Below are 19876 nucleotides of genomic sequence, written 5' to 3'. Positions count from 1 at the left end.
CTAAAAATAGATTGCATATGCGCGAGATGCATGCCGACAAGTTAGTTGAAAGAAAAATTCTTATTAAAATTGCAGAAAAAACCTGAATTTAAGTTACACATTAACCAAGGTCAAACACATATACCCAGACTAGGTTTTCATAACGTCTATATAAAGGGTGCATTAACCTGTTCTATTTAGCAATAGTTTTGATTGACACAATACAAATATACATTTGACAATGTACTTGTTTGCTTTACACCAGATTACATTGTTGTTTGGTACTTTTGAGTCCAGCAAATAAAATGAACAGTTTGTGAATTATGTACTAGTCCACATCTGTCGGTGCATTCCGTTAAAACACACCTTGTACACACCCATGAAAGTCCACCTGTCACCATGAATTATTTAACACACACACACACACATACACACACACACACATACACACACACACACACATACACACACACACACTGTTTAGGTATTTTAGTTTATCTGCTTCCTCCCTTTTCTTTTTCATACCACTAGAATCTGTTTGCAAATGAAAGGGAAGCGTGCTTGTAAGAACTTTAAAAATAAAGATAACCCGGTCACTGTGATTTGGGTTGAATGTATTTCAAGTTAAAAATGATGTCGAGTGACCCAGCAATCCAACCCAGGTAACTTGCAGGGTTTAACACGGGAATGACCCATGAAAACCTGCAGTGTAAATGGCGCAATCTGGGTCACGAAGACCTGGATCGTGCCGCATGCCTACCGATTGGCCAGCTTCAGTGCCACTTGGAGATTACATCATCTCCAAGCATCCACTTCAACGCTGGAAAAGCCGGGTCTCGGCAGACCCGGCTACAGTGTGAACAGTGCCAACTCGGGAATATCCTGGGTCGGCGCTGGCTAAATTCCGGGTCTGATCCGATTTGGAACCCTGTTCCAACCTTCGGGTCAGACCTGGAATTTAGGTATAAAAGCGGTATAATGGGCAAAATGCTTATAGTTTTTAAAAATCCTCCATCCTCAACAATTTATGCAGTCAGGTGTATTAGATTAGGTGGATTTTATTACACCGATACACAAATGTGTACACAATAATAATAATAATAATGTTGCATTTTAATTTATCCCAGGAAGATAGAGAGCACTGGTTGGCACATGCCAAGTAATTTGTCTCTGAGGGAAGTGTCTGTCTATGCAGCTTGGCTTTCCAGAACTGTAAATGGAAATGGTTATTTAAGAGTATGGTTTAAAAAAAAACTAAATAGACACCCCTAAACCTGTGATGTCATACCTAGGGGGCGGGGCCGCTGGCTCTAGCAAGTGGATCACTGCCTGCAGCATCCTAAGGCCTCTCTGGACAGCCTCACATGCTGCCTGCCCAAAGTGTCCAAGCCCTACAGCGTTGCTAATGGCTACAAGGTGCTGTTACAGGAACCCTGCAAGCTACATGCAAGTGCCATGGGGTAGAGACAGCGACCACAGCTGTGCTTTTTCTTAAAGGAAAAATAAAAACTTTGTATGACAACATTTCCAAAGTCTCTTTTCAGTCTACCAGGAAAGAAAAATGGGGCATAGGTGGTGGATGCTCTCATTATATGAATCTCAAGGCGACATCAATAGAGACCTTTTTCAGATGTGCAGAAGTGAATGGGGAAAAGAACCGTGATACATTCCATTTGCATTATATTTCAGGTTCCAATCCTGCTAGGACACAGGAAAAAGACATCTACAGATGTGTCCACATACATTTAGCCTCCTTGCGCTTTAAACAGCCCTTATAGTCGCACCATGCCGTAGCGCGGCTCGGTAGTGCCAATCGAGTTTTGTCCTTAAATGCGTCTTATTGTCATTAATAGTACGCACAGGCAGCTCCTGCTGATTAAAATGATATTCGGCATGCCTATATTCTGTGTGTGACTGCGACTGTATCTGCATGTGAAATGCTACGTTACAGTGTCACAGCCGGTGCGACACTGTAACGTAGCATTTCGCATGCGTATATAACTGCAGTCACAAACAGAATATAGGCATGCCACATATCATTTTAATAAGTAGAAGCTGCTTGTGCACTCGCTTTGAGAATAAGACGCATTTTAAAGAAAAAAGTTGCACGAAAAGACGCTCAGCGCTCACAGGGGATAAGATATATGTGGACGGTATGCAATCGGGAAGCCGGCTGACTTTATACCGATAGCCGGCTTCCCGACTGTCATATCCTGGCGAGGGTGAAATGACCGGTGTCTAGATATAGACGCTGGTCATTTTACCGACGCCGGGAGACCGGCATCCCGATCGAAGTGATGCCGGCGCCGTTGCGGACAGCCACGGGAGGGAGAGTGTTAGGTTTAGGGCTCCCGGGTTGGACTTATGGTTAGGCACTCCCCCGGGAGGTTAGGGTTAGGCTAGGGGGAGGGAGGGTTAGGGTTAGGCACCCCCAGGGGGGACATAGGGTTAGGTACCTCCCTGGGGGACTTAGGTTTAGGCGGCGGGGAAGGGGGGGTTAGGTTTAGGCACTTAGAGGGGGGATTAGGGTTAGGCACTGGGTGGAAGGTTAGGGTTAGGCACCCCTAAGGAGGGTTAGGTTAGTTCATACTTACCTGGGGATGATTGGTATTTTCAGCCATGTCGGCCTGCCGCTGTCGGGATTTGAACTGCCGGACTTGTGTACTCGTATGTACTGCATGTGGACACATCTGTAATTTGGACCTTTGTCTACTCTAGACTATCTGTAGTAATTTAATGCAATGGTGGATCTAGGTTTTTCGTTTGGGGGAGGGGGCTGTTTTGGGGGCCCGGGCGTTTCTGGGTTCTGTAGCTGCCACTTTCTTTGGTGCAGTCCCTCATCTTCGGTGCTGCCGTAGCTTCTTACTTAGGACCTGATTGAGTACGGATCGCAACTGCGATCACGGCTGCAATTACGTACGCAGTCTGACTGCGATGATATGATAATACACTGTGATTGCTATGCTGTTGCAGCACAACATAAGGGTGCCCATCTTACCTTACACACATCTGTAATACCTTGCAAGTGTGTTAAAAAATCGCCAACATCGAGTACAATCGGAGCCTGATGCACTCTTGTACAAGGTCTGACCTTACTCAGGAATTGCTACCTTTGTCGCACACAGTGAGTACACAAGTTGCGTATGGCATCACGGTACACAATTTATGCACGCCCTTCTAACAGCGTTCAAACGCCCTGGCACGTCTGCGTTGCGGCGACCCCCCCCCCCCCGCCCGTCATCTTCCCTAGATGGTACTTCCTATCAATCAATCTGCGAAGGGTCTGCATAGTCTTTGCGATCGCATTTCCGATTGCAGTGGCTGGTACGCGCACTGCAATATGTAGGCATGCGTAGAACGCAACAATCGGCCGATTGCATGCGTAATTGCGGTTGCGATCCTTGCTGAATTAGGCCCTTAGTGTGGATTAATATGGTGTTTAGCTTTGATGACATATTCCAGCATCTCACCACCAGCCCATTGTAAACATGAATGGCATAGTTGGAATATTCACAGTTAACAACTGGTAGCTGGTGCCTCTCCATGTCAGCTTCAGGCAATACGGTAACTATTACAACACCGATGGCCTGATTCAGAGAGGGATGCAGTTGCAGATGCGACTGCATATTTTTACGCAGCTGTGACTACGTCTTTATGCTAATTTTTCAGCCTCAGTCTTCCTACTGAGACGCCCACCGGGATGCCCTGTGCATGTGTCACGATGATTACTGCCAGGGGACGCAGATCAAAAATGCACGGAGATTCATACAATTTTGATGGACGATTCTGGGTGGTAACTGGGGACAGCAGTTGGAGGTCGCAACAGTGTGTCGCAGTTCCACTGACACTGGCAACCATGGTCCCTCGGACATTCTGCCCCTGTCTTAGGCCATCGGTTTAGGCATTAAAATACGATGCCAAATATGCATCCTCTATTGCCTCTGAATCATTTCCTCAGTGTACTGAAGCCCTAGGCAACCAATTAGGTTTACCTATTGGTAGCATCAGCACTGGGCAGTTTAGCAACTCTCTCTTAAAGTAACAGAGGGCCTGATTCAGAGATGTAAACTATTCCGATGTTTATGCAGTTGAGCGATTATCAGCAATCTGCGCATGCATCTAACTCACACTGCGTATGCATCAAGGCACAATACCGTAGTCGCTTGCAGCTACAATTTACTAGAGCAGTGGTTCTCAAACTCGGTCCTCAGGACCCCATACAGTTTACGTTTTCCAGCAGGTGCACAGGTGTACTCATTACTCACTGACACATTTTAAAAGATCCACAGGTGAAGCTAATTATTTAACTTGTGATTCTGGAAGGAGACCTGGAAAACATGCACTGTTTGGGGTCCTGAGGACCGAGTTTGAGAACCTGTGTACTAGAGTGATTGGCAGTCAGGGAGCGTTTGTAGGATGTAACAGGGAGTGACAGAAAAGTACACAGGTGTGACCATTTTCGGGGCGTGTCAGAGCCTGCGTCTGTGATCCCATAGCGTTCCCGCTAGGCTGTTTTAGTGGGGCGCTGCGCCCTGCCCATTTTGGCTGTGCCCCACTAAAACAGCCTGCGGATGCTGTCCCCGCCCACGGGCAGAAGTGTCCCACGGGTGGAGAAAACTGCAGTATAGCGATAACCGCCTGTGAATAGATGCGAATGCGCCCGGCATCTATTCACAGAGAATGGAGAGCTTGGGGGCAGTGCGGCATGTCCCAAGAGTGATGAAAAGGGGGCACATCTTAAAGACACGTCCCCTTTTCTCATGGCCACACATCCTTTTCGGGCGCTCACGCCGGAATGCCCTTTCTCTAGGTCAGGCACTCTGCCGCGTCGAACCTAGAGTGAACACTAAATACTAATAGGTCTCAGTAAGGTAGCACCTTTTATTGTGTTTAAATTAGGATGTGCAGCTCAGCCCCCCTTTTTCCTGTGTATGTGTCTATTTAAGGTCCACTTGAAGGTGAGACCCCTTCTCCTGGGCTGGCACTCCTCCTACTTGCCCCAGGTGATTTTAATTAGTATTGATCCTGTGCATTGCAGTACACACATGTAATGGGCACTATTACAGATAAGTCCCAGATAAATGTATACAATGTGTCAGTATTAGGAATGATAGGGACCCACCTGATGAGGTCACCTTGACGTGGTAGGTGGGCAAACAACTTTGGCCAAACATGTACTAAGAACCTTATTAGAAAACCATGTAAATGAATAGTTTATTATATATATATATATATATATATATATTGATATTCAGCATTCTTAGTGCTTAGAGTGTGCATCTGCATTTCTCCCCCTTTTTTCTGCTGTGAACACTAATCCCATAAGCAGTGAAAGTGGCTCCGGCTTCACACGGTCATTCTGCGCGACCATAGGGCTACTCAGAAGTCTGATTATCAATTGATCTGCCACAGATGCTGCGTCTTTGTATGCGGATGCTTGGACAAAGCCGTAGGAGGCATCTCAATATATTCCTCAGCGTGTGACATTTGTATATTTTCGCACAGCGGCTGCATACAGAATTGCAGCTGCAATGGCATTAGAATGTACAGTATGCATAACACTGGATATACACCCATACATACTGTATGCACACATACTGTACAGTACATATGCTTTATACACACTGACATCGATACTTAATACACACTATACTGCAGTATATACAACACACTGAAGCTGATAAATTAGGTGTGGTATATTTTGTCGACTTTCATCATGTCAACAGTGATAGTGATGACATGTCAACCGGAATCAGAATGTCAATAAAACATTCCTTGTGGTCCAGCTGTTACTTACCTTACTCGGCAGGTCCAGCGGTGATGTCATCATGGCTTTGACTGATCCTGTGGTGAGTAACGTCCCTAATAGTAATCCAAACTCTCCCCATAGGGCCTAACCCTAAATCTCTCCTCCCCTATCCTAATCCTAACTCTCCCCTCCCACAGCCTAAATTTAACTGTCAACATCACAATTGAAATATCCCCAGTAACACCTGCACTACAGTACAACATATCTGATGTGAACCATGTGTTACCAACAACATATGTATCTGCCTGCTCCTCCGCTCCCCTCTCTGTTCGCTGATCCGTACAGCTACACCACCCACTCTGTGCAGCTCAGCCTCCCCGCTGTCCATAGGAGGGGCAGCACGGGCCCTGTCTCTCACTGCGCATACATTTTGGAGGTCAGACAGACCTTGGCAAATTATTATATGATGATGTTATCCAGTCTCACCAGTATTCTAGTATTCCCACCTGTTATCTAACAGAACAATATATGAGGGCTGATTGAAAAGTAATGAAACTGCCTTTGTTTCCGCTGCTTATTGTGAAGCTGATACATCGATGTGTCTGAACCTGTGGTTGGACTGCCGTAGTCTTCTTTGTTTGGTTACAGCGAGTGGAAGATCTTCGTACGTTTCGTCATGGCGGATGAGGAAGACGTGTCTGTGAGATTACGTCAGAGATGTGTGATTGAATTTTGTGTTAAACTTGGAAAAAGCAGAATAAAATGTTACGGCAAACATACTGTATGGTGGAGAAACAATTAGCCGTGCTGCAGTACTTCGGTGGTGGAAGCACTTCTAAGAGGGTAATACGCGAGCAATTGGCGAAGTGTGTCAACATTGCCAAAGCTGCAGAGATGTTGCAAAATGACAGAAAGTCAACTTTACTCAAACTTTCGGCTTCATTTGGCATCTCATTCGAACGAGTTCAGCAGATTGTGACAAAGGAACTGAAAATGCATCGCATGTGTGCCAGGTGGGTACCCAGAAATCTCACAGCAGAGCAGATGTGACGATGAGGTGAATCGTGCAAGAAAACTGTTTGAATGTCGGAGAGGATACCCGGTTTCCTGACATCGATTGTGACGTGAATCGTGGATTCGTCATTATGATCCGGAATTCAAACATCAGTCCAGTGTATGGAAATATTTCCACTTTTTCCAGGTTTAACACAAAATTCAATCACACATCTCTGACATAATCTCACTGACACGTCTTCCTCATCCGTCATGAAGACTACGGCAGTCCAACCACAGGTTCAGACACATCGATGTATAAGCTCTCACAATAACCAGTATAGTGTTGCCACAACTACCTATGGGACAGAAAAACAGAGGCAGTTTCATTACTTTTCAATCAGCCCTCGGATCTAATAGGGTCACGCTTATACATCTTGTGGGCGCGTAGAATATCACATGACATCTGTGTGTATAGCCCTCAAGTTGCAGAGCTCCTGCTGGGACACATTATGATTAATTGTCGCACATTTACGAATTTATGATTCAATTGCCCCTCTTAAGCCACAGTACCACTCACTTACTGAAACACACAGTACTAGCAACTGAGTTAATTTCTAGGGAGAGGGAAGATCATAAGCTGGATAATTTTACACTCTATTTTGATGTAGATGTGGATGGAGCTACAACGAGGACCAGAACTAGTAGCATAGGCCGGTTTCTTGGTTGTAAAAAGTCATATCATAATTACAATTCCTAAGAACTTTGGAAATCAACTCTATGGGGCTTATGTAACAGGCTGCAAGCTGCAGCCGCTGCGGGAGCTCCTGCAAGTCTTCCCGTATTTTTAAAGCAGCAATCATTTTAAAGGCAAAACCAGCTTGGTTTTGCCTTTAAAATGACTGCCGCTTTAAAAATACGGGAAGTCTCGCAGGCGTTGTCTCAGCGGCCGCAGCTCGCAACTTATTACATAAGCCCCTATATACCAAAATGAATTATTTTATCTCACCAACAAAGTATGTACAAAGACAACACTTAGAAAATATAAGTACAAGGTTATAAAATATAACTTGAAAAGAAAGTATGTATTGTAACTAAATAAAATACTGTACAGTAAGAAATACTCTACGTGCAGTAGCCACGTATGCAATGTTTTCATCATAACAATGAAATTCAGAACAAAAGTTGCTCAAGCAGACTACCAGCAATGACCTATGTGCTGAATCCATGTGTTTCATCTTATCAGTTATCTAATTCAGCTCAGACTATCAAGTAATATAGCCCGTTTATCAAAGGATAACCAGGACATGATATTGTATGCAATGAGCCCAGGGCTGGTGCTAGGTTTCTAGGCACCCAGTGCCGTTCCATGCTGCCCTATCACTACTGCCCTCCTCCTCCGTCCCTTCCCTCCCCGCTACCTCCCCCTGAGCTTATACGGGGGGGTGGAGGGCGGTGTTCTTTCGGAGTCGGTCCCTGGTGTCCTTGTGCGGCCACACACATGGATCGTGCCTCTAGCCGGCTCAGATTGGCCCTGATTTTCAGTTGGCAGCAAAGCAGAAAAGTGCAAGTAACTGTGCATCTTGGTAAAGCCATGCGGGTGGGGCAGATGTAAAATATGCAGAGAGATTAAGATTTGGGAGGGGTGCGTCCAAACTGTAATCTAAATCGTAGTGTAAAAATAAAGCTGTCCAGGATTTGTGGGCTACTCCAAAAATATACTGGTAGGTTAATTGGTTCCCAACAAAATTACCCCTAGTGTGTATGTATGTGCATGTTGTAGGGAATATAGAATGTAAGCTCCACTGGGGCAGAGACTGATGTGAATTGCCAAATATTCTCTCTGTAAAGCGCTGCGGAATATGTGTGCGCTATATAAATAACTGATAATAAATAAATAAATAAATAAATAATACATGCAACAGCAGCCAGTGCAAACTTTTTTTTTGCTTTGCACCCAACTTAGAATCAGGCCCTATATATGGAACCTACATACATTCAGTGGCCACTTTATTACTATTATTATTTCAAGTGCTGGGTAGGACGTCATTTTACCCCTCAAAACAGCCTAATCTTTCTGTGACTGGATTCAAAAAGGTGCTGGAAACATTCTTTAGAGATTCATGCCGACATGATAACATCACATGGTTGAAGATTTGTTGGTTGCACGTTTATGCTGCAAATCTCCCATTTCACCTTGTCCCCATGGTGCTATATTGGATTGAGATTTGTTAACTGTTGAGGCAATTGGAGAACACTGAACTCGTCATATTATTGGAACCAGCTTGGGATGACGAGTGCTGTATTACGTGGCATGATATCCTGCCAGAAGTAGTTATTAAAAAATGGGCAGACTTAACAGGCAGCAAGGTCAGAAACATTACTGAGGTAGACTGCTGATTTAAATTATGTTCAATTTATTAATTGGCCTAATGTGTGCCAAGAAAACATTCCCCACACCATTACACCACCATCAGCCTGAACTGTTGACACCAAGCAGGATGGATCTATGGAAACACATTGTTTACATCAAATTCCGGCCCTACCATCTTCATGTGCATTCACCACTTTTGAAATGTTTGGCTATTTAACTTACTGTTGCCTTCCTGACAGATTGAACCAGACTACCATTCTCCCCTGACCTATTTTATGAACAAAACATTTTCAGCTACAGAATGGCCATTCACTGGATGTGTTTTTGTTTTGTATACCACTGTCTCTAAACTCTACAGACTGTTATTTGCGCAAATCTCTGAAGAGCAGATGTTTCAACAATGTGACCCAACAATTAAACCTCTTGACTACGTCTGCACGTGTCAGGTTGAAGTCATAAGATTGACTGAATAGATAGTTGCATTAACAAGCAGGTTATAGTGGCCACTGACTGCTTGTTCAGGACCGGCGCTAGGCTTCTCTGTGCCAAGCGCCGTCCTGTGGTGCTTCACCGCTCCCCTTCCTTCCCACTAAGCGTTTACCCAATAACGCCAATGAAAGGGTGGGGTGCAGGCTTTTCCGCCGGAGCCAGCCAATGGTGAGCTCAGGCAGGGCTGCACCCTTTAGGCTATGGCGCTCCACATGACGGCCCTGCTAGCCCGTGCCTAGAGCCACCACTGGGTATGTTATTCCAATTCCCTTCAAATATGCCAATTATCTATCCATATTTCAAAGTACTCTTACAGCAAATGGAAAATACTTGACTAAAATTTCTCAAAGGTGGAATCTGTACTAAAAACATAGCAATGGATTCAAACATTTGTGTTTATGTGGGATCATTTGCAAAATGCACTAAGCCCTAGCACAGTGGCACCCTAGAGTATCAGCATTGTTTTCACGGCATCCCTAAGCCAAAAGTTTATTGAGAAATTCAGAAAAAAAATGTAGTAAAGTGGTAATTTGAAGTAAATTGTGCTTACCGGTCATCCTTAGGGTCAGTTATGTAGTGGGGGACAGGTTTGCGCTTCTGTTTGTCCACATATTTACATTACATTAACCATAAATAATTTTATTTGGTGCTGGACCACCAACCTGAGGCACCCCTGCAAATGTCCCAAGGCACCCCAGGGTGCCACGGCGCACAGTTTGAGAACGACTTCCCTAGCAACCAATCAAGCTTAGTTTCATTGTGTTACTTTCTCATGATAGAATTGCTGATTTGCTTGTTATGGTTTTAGTGCTAATTTGCTTTATTAGTAAATAATCCTCTCGTCGTGCTCATGCGCGAGACCCGGATAGCGACGGGCAAGCCGTTGCTCCGAGTCTCGCACCAAAGGGGGCGTGCTGTCGATGTTGAGTGACAGCATGCCCCCTTTGGTGGGCGTGCCGGGGGAGTGGCTGCCCAGACGGAGGCGTTCCCATGAGAACGCCTACCGTCTGGGGGCGGCCCCACTGACATCACAAGTGATGTCAGTGGGAGAGCTTTCGGCTCTGTTTGAGCTGAAAGCTCTCTGGGGCTTGCGGCAACGAGACCCTACCAAAAGGGTCCTTCTCCCTGCCCGCTCGCTATAGCTATGCGAGCAGCGAGGAGGCTGTTCTAAAAAAAAAAAAAAGACCGGCCCTGATTCAGAGCGAGCGCTCTGTCAGAGAGACCGGCTCTGAATCAGGGCCTCTGTTTGTTGTAGATGCCCACGTGACGTTTGGGAATGTAATAACAATTTGACATTAACCAATGTTGTGCAATAAGTAGTTGCCAATAGTCCTGGGATTTATTGCATATGAGTTTATATGTGTCCTGGGCTCAGCTTCTGAAGTTTTTATGTGCATTTGTCATGCACAGGTTTGTATTACAATGCTCCATGCATTATTCCTTTCTGTTGATATCTATAATAGTTTGCACAGAAGGTTAATAATGTTTGTTATTTCATTTTTGTTTACATTTAATTAGCATTTTTAAAACAATAAAACCAAACCAATAATAGCAGATTAATCACACTTAAGTCCATTGTTACACCATTGTTATCAGTGCCAAACGGGTTGAGTACTGGATGCCGGCGCTCGGTCAGAATACCAAAGCCGGCATCCCGACATGGCGAGGATACCGACACCTGTTGGTCAGTATCCTAACCCTCCCCACTGCTTGATGCTAACCTCCCCCTAGTGCCTAAACCTAACCTCCCCCCGCACCCTAAACCTAACCCTCCCCCCTTAGTGCCTAACCCTAACCCTCCCCCTAACCTCTAACCCTAAACCTCCCCTAATCCCAGTACTTACCGTCAGGGAGTTGGCAGTCGGGATGCCAGTGCCGGGATTCTGACAGGTGTTGGCATTTTGGCGCCAGTATTCTAAGCGCCAGCATCCCGTCTGTCGGTATTACGACCGAATCCCGTGCCAAACAATTGCCTATTAAAGTACAGATTCAGCAATTTAATACATTTCACATAGTAATGGCGCAGTGTGGACTGATCCACGTGGCTATCAGGCATCTCAAAGCATGTAGCATTAGAGTTCAACTATAAAGAACTGATCAGTGAAATCTCTATTGGATTATAATCATTTATAGTTTGGAAAGTCATTGATGATATAATTTCACTGATGTCTGTATTATTATTGCTTTGTAGCGTGACATATTATTACTAATTTTACTCTCTCTCATTCATCCATATTTTTGAGGTTGTGAAAGTATTTGTATGACCGCACTATCCCCTTGTGTCTATTTTTTTCACAGATGCAGCATAAGTTAATGTTTTAGAAATAAAAAACAATAATAAGTTATTTCTATTTTTTATTAACATTTTACAGTCTCCCTTTATCATCATTGTTGTTGCATCCTATCTTGCACTGTGGTCATGTAATACTTCTCCTTTGTTTTATTTGTTTCTTGTTACTAAATCAGATATTTACATAAACGAGCTGTTTGGGCAAATCACGATGTTTTGAGATCTGTGCATGCGGAAATCTTTCGTTTGCAGTTCCCCAAAAGCCGCAGTGACTGTGAGCGTTCTAGAAAACGACGGTGTGTCAGCTCCATTTTCTGGGCGTGGTGAAGCCAGTGGTTGCGTCCTTGGACACCCTAAATAACCTGAGTGAGGTTTACTCAGATGTCCGATGTTCACACAGTTTGATCCGATGCTGCTTCTTCGGATGCAGCTGCGGATTACAGAAGCCGGCAGAAGGCGTCCTGTTACACAAGAAACTTCCTGCAGCATTCGAATATTTTAGCACAACCGCCACGTCGCTATGTTAATAGCGTCCATCTCTGAATCAGTCCCTATATTTTGATATACTCTCAGGAGAATACACAACATTTATAATGTGCCACATATATATTTGTTGTGGCTATTCTTGAGGTGTTGGAACAATCATAATGATTTTTGAAAATGAACGTGTTAATAATTCCTAGTAGGCAGACGTAGGGCCGGATTCAATAGCCGAGGTAAGTAACAGCAGGCTAATTGGTCGGTCGGGGCTATTCAATTACATCCCACAGGCTGCACTTAACGCGGATTTCTGTTAAAGTCTGAGGTAGGCTCGAACAGAAATCAGCAGTAATTGTTCTTATCGCGGTTGTCATGAACGTGTTAACCCATAGCTCCGGGTACTTTTCTTGGAATCTATGGGTTAATGCTGCAATTTTACCATGTCAGGAAAAGAGTTTGTAATTGAATATGCTCGGGCGTAAAAGTAGAGGCTACCACCCTTTTTCTCATGCGGTAAATTACCTCGGCTAATTGAATCCAGCCCTTATGGTATTTTACTTATAAAATTAATACTCTCTGCCCAAATGGAGCAACTTTATGGCAGGTTCAAAAATACAAGCATATAGGAGACAGGTTCTTCAGAAAATAAGAAATGCAGATCATACGACCACATGTTATGAAAACAAGTAAGTGTAAAGTATATCTTATGAACAAACATGTCTAGAGAAGAGTGTCCTTGGAGTTAATGACACCTGAAAATATGCACTTACCTATACGGTATGTTACTGGGCCCAGGTGTGTGTGTATGTATATATTATAATAATAATATTAATACGAGACGCACAATCATGAAGTATGTCCTTGCAAATATTAATGAAAACATTCAACAGCATTATAAATGTTATCGCTTGATCAGGGTTGTCTTTGATGCACAGGGTGTGATCCTGGTCATGCTTTAAGTTCTACAATGCTATTGAATTTCATGAATGTAAATGTTTTTAATCCTTTATTAAAATATTTGTGAAAAGACATTCACCATTGTGCGCCCCCCCTATTCTTTTCTTTAGCCTGGAGTGGAATGGGCTAATGAAGGGAGTGGCATATCTTTGTAAGATCGGAGCTCCCTGCTACTGCTAAAGGTGCATGCACACACAACGATTTTTTGAACGATTATCGTTAACGATATCGTTTATCATTCAATCGTTGAAAAAATCGTTCACTTTCTAAGTTAAAACGATGAACGATTATCACGTTTGTAGTTCAGTCAGACTGACCAACTCAACGATTTTCATTAAGGGAATATGCAAAAATCGTTTGTAGTTCAAAAAAATCGTTCAGAAGATTGTTCATAAAATCGTTCATAAAATCGTTGGTAACAAAATCGTTGTGTGTGTATGCAGCTTTACACTTTGGACCAATACAACATATATTTTTACATATACAGTGCATCCGGAAAGTATTCACAGCGCTTCACTTTTTCCACATTTTGTTATGTTCCGGCCTTATTCCAAAATGGAATAAATTCATTTTACATGTTGTCATTATGGGGTATTGTGTGGAGAATTTTGAGGACAAAAAAGAATTTATTACATTTTGGAATAAGGCTGTGACATAACAAAATATGGAAAAAGTAAAACGCTGTGAATACTTTCCGGATGCACTGTTCATGGAGGGGTTTAAATAGCATAATTTGGCCATTAAGGACATGTCAGTTTTCAGGTGAATTCCTCTAAAAAGCTCAATAATAGGTTAAATAATATGAGACATGTATCTAGAGGTGTTGTATTGAATGGAGGGAGAGGGGTTCTACAATATTGAGATAAAAGCTAAAAAAATTTTTTTCCAACTTTTTACAAACTTGCATATAAATACAGAAAAATTACTATACAGACATTTTCCTGTACCCCTAAATCCTGGAAAGACTGCAATTTGCTGTTAAACGCTTGCTGTAATTTTTCATACATTAATAAAAAAGTGCAAATATCAGCTATTTGACACCTTTTAAGAACCTCCAGTACTTTCCTTATGGCCACTAACAACCTGCTTTATGGTCCTGCTGTCTCAGTTGTCACTTTTTCGAGTTCAATATGATTTCCCCACTTTTTCATGCACTTCTCCCAGATCACATTTTGTAGAAAAGTTGTGCAACCTGGCAGCGAGTCCTGCGAATTGGCATTTCTAATTAAGAGCCGTATTCAATTAGGCTGCGATAACCCGTTTTCGGCAAAACTTTTTTTGCCGATGGCGTAATTTTCGCCGATTCCACTTATCCCCGTATTCAATTTGTCCGACTTTTCGCCGGTGCGAAAAGTTTGCGCCTTGTAACCAGCGGAAAATTTTCACCAATGGATACCCGGCAGAAAAAAGTGCAGAATTGGGTTTTGGGGTGCAAAATTGCGACAACCCCCTTAAACCCTTTTACACCCCCCTTCATGCTAACTGCGTCAAAAAACGCAAAAAACCCCACAAAAGACACCCCAAAAAAGCACTTAGAAAAAGTGGGTGAAAAAAATCAAAGTGGGGGTACAAATTAAAAAACTAGCGAAATAGCCTTTGGGGGGGTCTGCAAGTATGAGGGAGGTGTTTTTTGGATTGCTGGTGTTTGCTGAAGGTGCGTTTTTGGTGCTTTTTAATGCTTTACTTTAGCAACCTTAAAATATGCTTGCACCCATTTTCATGTACCCCAAATTTGATGGGACTACTTATTTTCCAAAAACAGAATGGCTAAATGCTATTCTTCACCACTGTCATCAAAGACGCTTAATAGCGCCTATTGAGACCATTCAAAGACCCCAAATACCTTCAGCAGGGCTAATCTGGGGTACCCATAGTGAACCCCCATGTCAGAGCATCTTTTGGGTGGTGTCAGGCTGATTTCCCCAAAAACGACAGGACTTTTTGCCGATTTCATTTTCGCCGGGTCCCGTTTTCGCCAATTTGGAATTGAATACGGGGATACGCGGACGAGACGTTTTTACCGACAAAACCTCCAATGACAGCGAAAAGTCCTGCCTCTGACTTTTCGCTCCTAATTGAATACTGGCCTAAGTCTCTCATTTCTTGGGTGCACACATTTGTGCGGTGTATGCGACTTTCATGAAACAAACTTGCTCGAAATGAAATTGACCCCTAGGTATTGTGTGTTTGATTCTCTGTTGCATGCCAGCATCTAAGAATTTTTAGCTGGGTTGCATACGCATCATAATAAACTTATAAGCAATTCTAATCCATTCACTGTAGTCATGTGTAATTGCAATGGCATTGCGTGCTAATTGTTTAGCAATCATGACAGGAATCCTAGGGATTTCATCAGTTAGGAATTCAGAAACCTGTCCTGTCTGCTCACACGTGCACATTGTTTATACAGTGCCCGTGCATTATGCTACCAGATCTCACTTGTTTAGTAGTTATTATAAACTTGCAAACCTTATAACATGTAGAAAAGTCAGTCTGTAAAAATGGTTATGCTGGGTGACCTCGGTCAGGTTACTGGTAAGTGGAATCAGAACTGTTTAGGTTGGCTGATGCTATTTATCTCAACGGAAATGGTTGGATCATATAATATATTCACACTTATTTAATTAAGGCAAACCAGAAAATGAAGAGAGATTAATAGATTTATTTAGACTTTAACACTGTTCCCAGTCACACTAAAGCAATTCTGGTGCCATAACACCGTATTCATCACCTTGACAGAGGAATCACTAGGAGATGGCAGAGTCAGTGTTCCCCATTCATTTTATCCTGAGTATCATCACTTTCGAACACTGCGGTTTCCTGTACAGAAAACCGGGGTTCTAATTTGTGCATCTAATGTCGCCTTTATACACTCCCAACTGCCATCGGCTTGCAGTTACACCTGCAAAAAGACCTGATCTGGAGTAATATAGCCAAATGTACATTTTATAAAAGCTCTGACCATAAGGTGAATAAACTAATTTCATCTGTACAGCAATTACTGAGTTAGTAGTTGAACTTTATGGATTTTAGAACTTTCCCACTGCTGAAATTTTACATTTATCTCTAGACTTCTTGTACATGACCAGTTGGACTGATTGATAGCAAATTATAATAACAGAAAAATGTATATAGTTTAAAAATAAAAACACTAGGGATCATGTGAAAAAGGCTTTAAAAGTATGTTAAAATAATGTTAAATATTGGCTGAGGGTAAACAAACACATTAAATAAGTACATCCACCTGTTATGTTAAATTATATTTGTAAGTTCAATACGATAGTAATTAATAATACATTTAAAATATATGATTCTTTTTTAACATTCAAGACAGGGATTTCTTGGTAGAAATATACACACCTTAATTTGTGCAAGGGATAAGTTTTCAAATGCCAGAGTGTATTGGCAAACATTTGCCATTATAGGTATCAAAGAACACTGAATAAAAATAAATGGTATGTACTTGCTGTGTGTCAGCTTTCAATGTGTTGACTGGAAATAAAGCAGTAAATCAGAACTTGCCGAAATAGTGATCAACTATTGGACAAAGCATAGAGGCAGCTTGTTACGTCTGTAGTCTGACAGTTGTTTAAAATGTCATTAATATAACTCAAGCACTTGTCAATGTTGTAAATTGTTAGTGCACCAGTGCTGCATCCACCTTTTGTTCAACACAGTATAATGTTTCACAGACGGATGTTAAACCAATAATTAATAAGTACCACAGTAGAATAATCTCCAATGTATAGGAGAAAGTGTGCATTAGAAAAGACAATTACATTTTGTGGGTTTCTCTCCATGGGGGCGATTCCATTCAATGCGATGTTGAATAGCCGCGGAAGGGAGCTCCCGAAGCTATTCCATACACCGCGCAGTTTGAGTGCGCTAAGGATTTTTTCTCGCACCCCCCTGGGGATGCGAGGAGAAATCCGACCAAAATGCCGGGCGCGCAGCTGTTTCTCTGCTTAGCGCGGCTCTAACAGCCGCACGCCCGGCACTTTGGTCAGAGAATGCCGGTTAACGCACCTTAACAAGGGTGTTAAGGCGCGATAACCGGCATTCTCCGGCCGCACAGCGCACTGAATTGAATAGCTCCGGGAGCTCGCTCCCTGCGCTATTCAATTCGCGTTGAATTGAAGTACCCCCCATAAGGTTTAAGTTGTCAACAGGGGTGTAACTAGGTATTTGAAGACCAAATAGCAAAAGTTTGTAATGGCCCCTATGTACCACCCAATGGTGAAATATTTATATAACACAAGTAACTTTGACAAGTAAGATGGGCCCCATAGCAGCTGCACGTCTTTCACCTATGGTAGAGTTACGCCAATGGTTGTAGAATATGGCAACAACTCAAATCAATGAAGGTCTACAGGGAACACAATTCAGACAGAAATACACATCTTTGAATACAATGAAGAATGCTGCTATCATATAAAAATACATATATACTATTTATTTTTAAAGCATGACGCACCCTTGATTTTACAGTAATTGTTACAGAACCCGAGCAATCTGCTGCTGTCCAATAATACCTACTTCCTGCCCAGGTTGCATACTATACACACACAATTGGCCTATCTGCAATCTATTGTCTTGTTAAACAGCATTTTTGGCATTGCAAATTAATAAACTGTTGCAATAAGTAAATTCTAGCCAGCTGACTTCTGGCAATAGTTCATTGCTTGAAAATGATCCTTAAAAAAAAGAAAAAAAAAACACTTTAAGGTGAATATAAACGAAGTGGAATCGGCTTGTTCAATTAATTAATGAAGTTCTAATACATTACTCATGTCTAAGCCCTAGTGAGACTATGAAATCCAAGTCCAACTACTGCTGAAAGCTGAGCATCTTATTCTTTTGTCATAGACCCATTAGATTAGCAGTAAGTAACACGTGCTGCATGTTTGCATGTACAGCACAGTGCCTGGGAACAGCAGCAAGAGGAGGGACACACAGGACTGTAAGAAGCATCACTTTACTCCTGATTTCGGAATTGCTGTCTGCAGACCTGTAGCCTACAGACAGTACGATTTATGTTACTCCATAGAGTACAGCAATATAATATATATATACAGTGCTTTTTTGTGGTGGTACTCTTCCACTTTTAGCCTCAAATGAATCCAGCCAGCATCAGCCAAGGGATGGAAAGCACTGGAGGTGCATGCTGGACACTGATTTCTGTGCCTGGCATAACTAGTTCCACAAAGTAATACAACAATGTTACACATTCACTATTACTGTACACAATACTAAATGTTAGTAAATGTACAGCATACTGTCAGAAAAGACCCAGTCCATTGAGCAGGGCATCCTTTTTTGTTGCTGTTCTGGCAGTTTAGTGGTTAATGGTATTAGCTTATTAGAGCTTAGGCCCTTTCAGACTGTATGGTCCTCCGGCTAGCGGGCACACAGCTCTCAGCCACCCTAGGGCAGCACTAGGCTAGTGGGCTGCATATCAGACATGCATAGAGACAACAAACCGTGCAGTAACATAGTGCTTCCATTCATTGTATAAATCCAAGGGCCCCTGGTACACCAATATGCAATTTGCACCCTTCAGCTGCCAGAAAGGCCTGCAATCATTTCATGGACAGAGTTACCATTCAGGGATGGATGGATGAATGAAATGAATGAAGTGAGGGCTTATATGCAATACAGATAGAATATGCATGTGCTTTAGATTGGGAAATATACAGGGAAGGGACATCATTGCATTTCACTGCTACTACATGAGGCATTTGTATGAATGTGTGGGAGATCGCTCACAGGAACAAGAAAACACTAATAAACAGCATATAGCCTGCACCTACCAGTTCTCCTGCATCCACTGTATCGCTTCATTTTCGTTAAATTGCTTCTCGAATTCATATTCTTGCAAAGTCAACACTGACATGTTCATTGGGGCGACCTGCTGTGTGATACCTGGGGAGGAGAATGTACTGGGTCCCTCCGGAGTCTGTCTGTCCCTTATCAGTGTGTGCCTCTCACACACACACCTCCTTTTTAATCCCCTTCCTTGGGTGTATATGTGCCTCTAACTGTACCCTTGATTTAGCATTGCCCTATCCTCCTCCCGGGTCACAGGCTCTCCTCCTCCTTTCTTCTGCATCCACCCTGACAGCACTGCAGCGCTGCGGTCCTAAAGCCTCCTCTTATCTCTACATGATCACCTGACACCCACACATCTCCATGTACACTTTATTTCACCATAAAACAACGCGCATATCCTCTCATGTCAGTCAGACAGTACGTGTATTGCTTTCAGTTAGTAATCAAAATAGGACAATAGGTCATTTCCAGATCAGGACCTTGTTTAAAAAAAACCACATATGCTTCACGCCAAGCAATCCAATAGTAAATGATTGTATTAGTTTGTGCTGTAATGAAAATTCTATTTTCTTATAGCAGCATTGTCTTTTGATTTGAAGATCTTCACTGAACTAATTGTTCATTTCACCTTTGTGAAGTCTGGAGAACTACACTTATAAAACAGTTCTTCGTATGGCTCGTTCCAGTTGCGTATCTATAATAGGTGCACTGAGGATGCACACAGGCCCGTGGGTGG

General features: G+C 42.8%; 1 protein-coding gene across 1 annotated transcript in view; it reads right to left on the bottom strand.

Moving 5' to 3' along the window:
- Nucleotides 1-19405, bottom strand: part of ELOVL6 (ELOVL fatty acid elongase 6) — a 105926-nt gene extending 86521 nt beyond the window's left edge. Inside the window, exon 1 of the mRNA XM_088456400.1 lies at nt 19122-19405. Coding sequence (XP_088312526.1) covers nt 19122-19210 — 89 coding nt within the window. The 5' untranslated portion in view covers nt 19211-19405. The remainder of the gene's footprint in view (nt 1-19121) is intronic.
- Nucleotides 19406-19876: the final 471 nt, after the last annotated feature.

The sequence above is a fragment of the Taudactylus pleione genome, unplaced genomic scaffold (assembly GCF_031769625.1).
Source record: "Taudactylus pleione unplaced genomic scaffold, aTauple2 ptg000703l, whole genome shotgun sequence".
In the NCBI taxonomy this organism is placed as follows: domain Eukaryota; kingdom Metazoa; phylum Chordata; class Amphibia; order Anura; family Myobatrachidae; genus Taudactylus; species Taudactylus pleione.
This window is presented reverse-complemented; position numbering and strand designations above follow the sequence as displayed.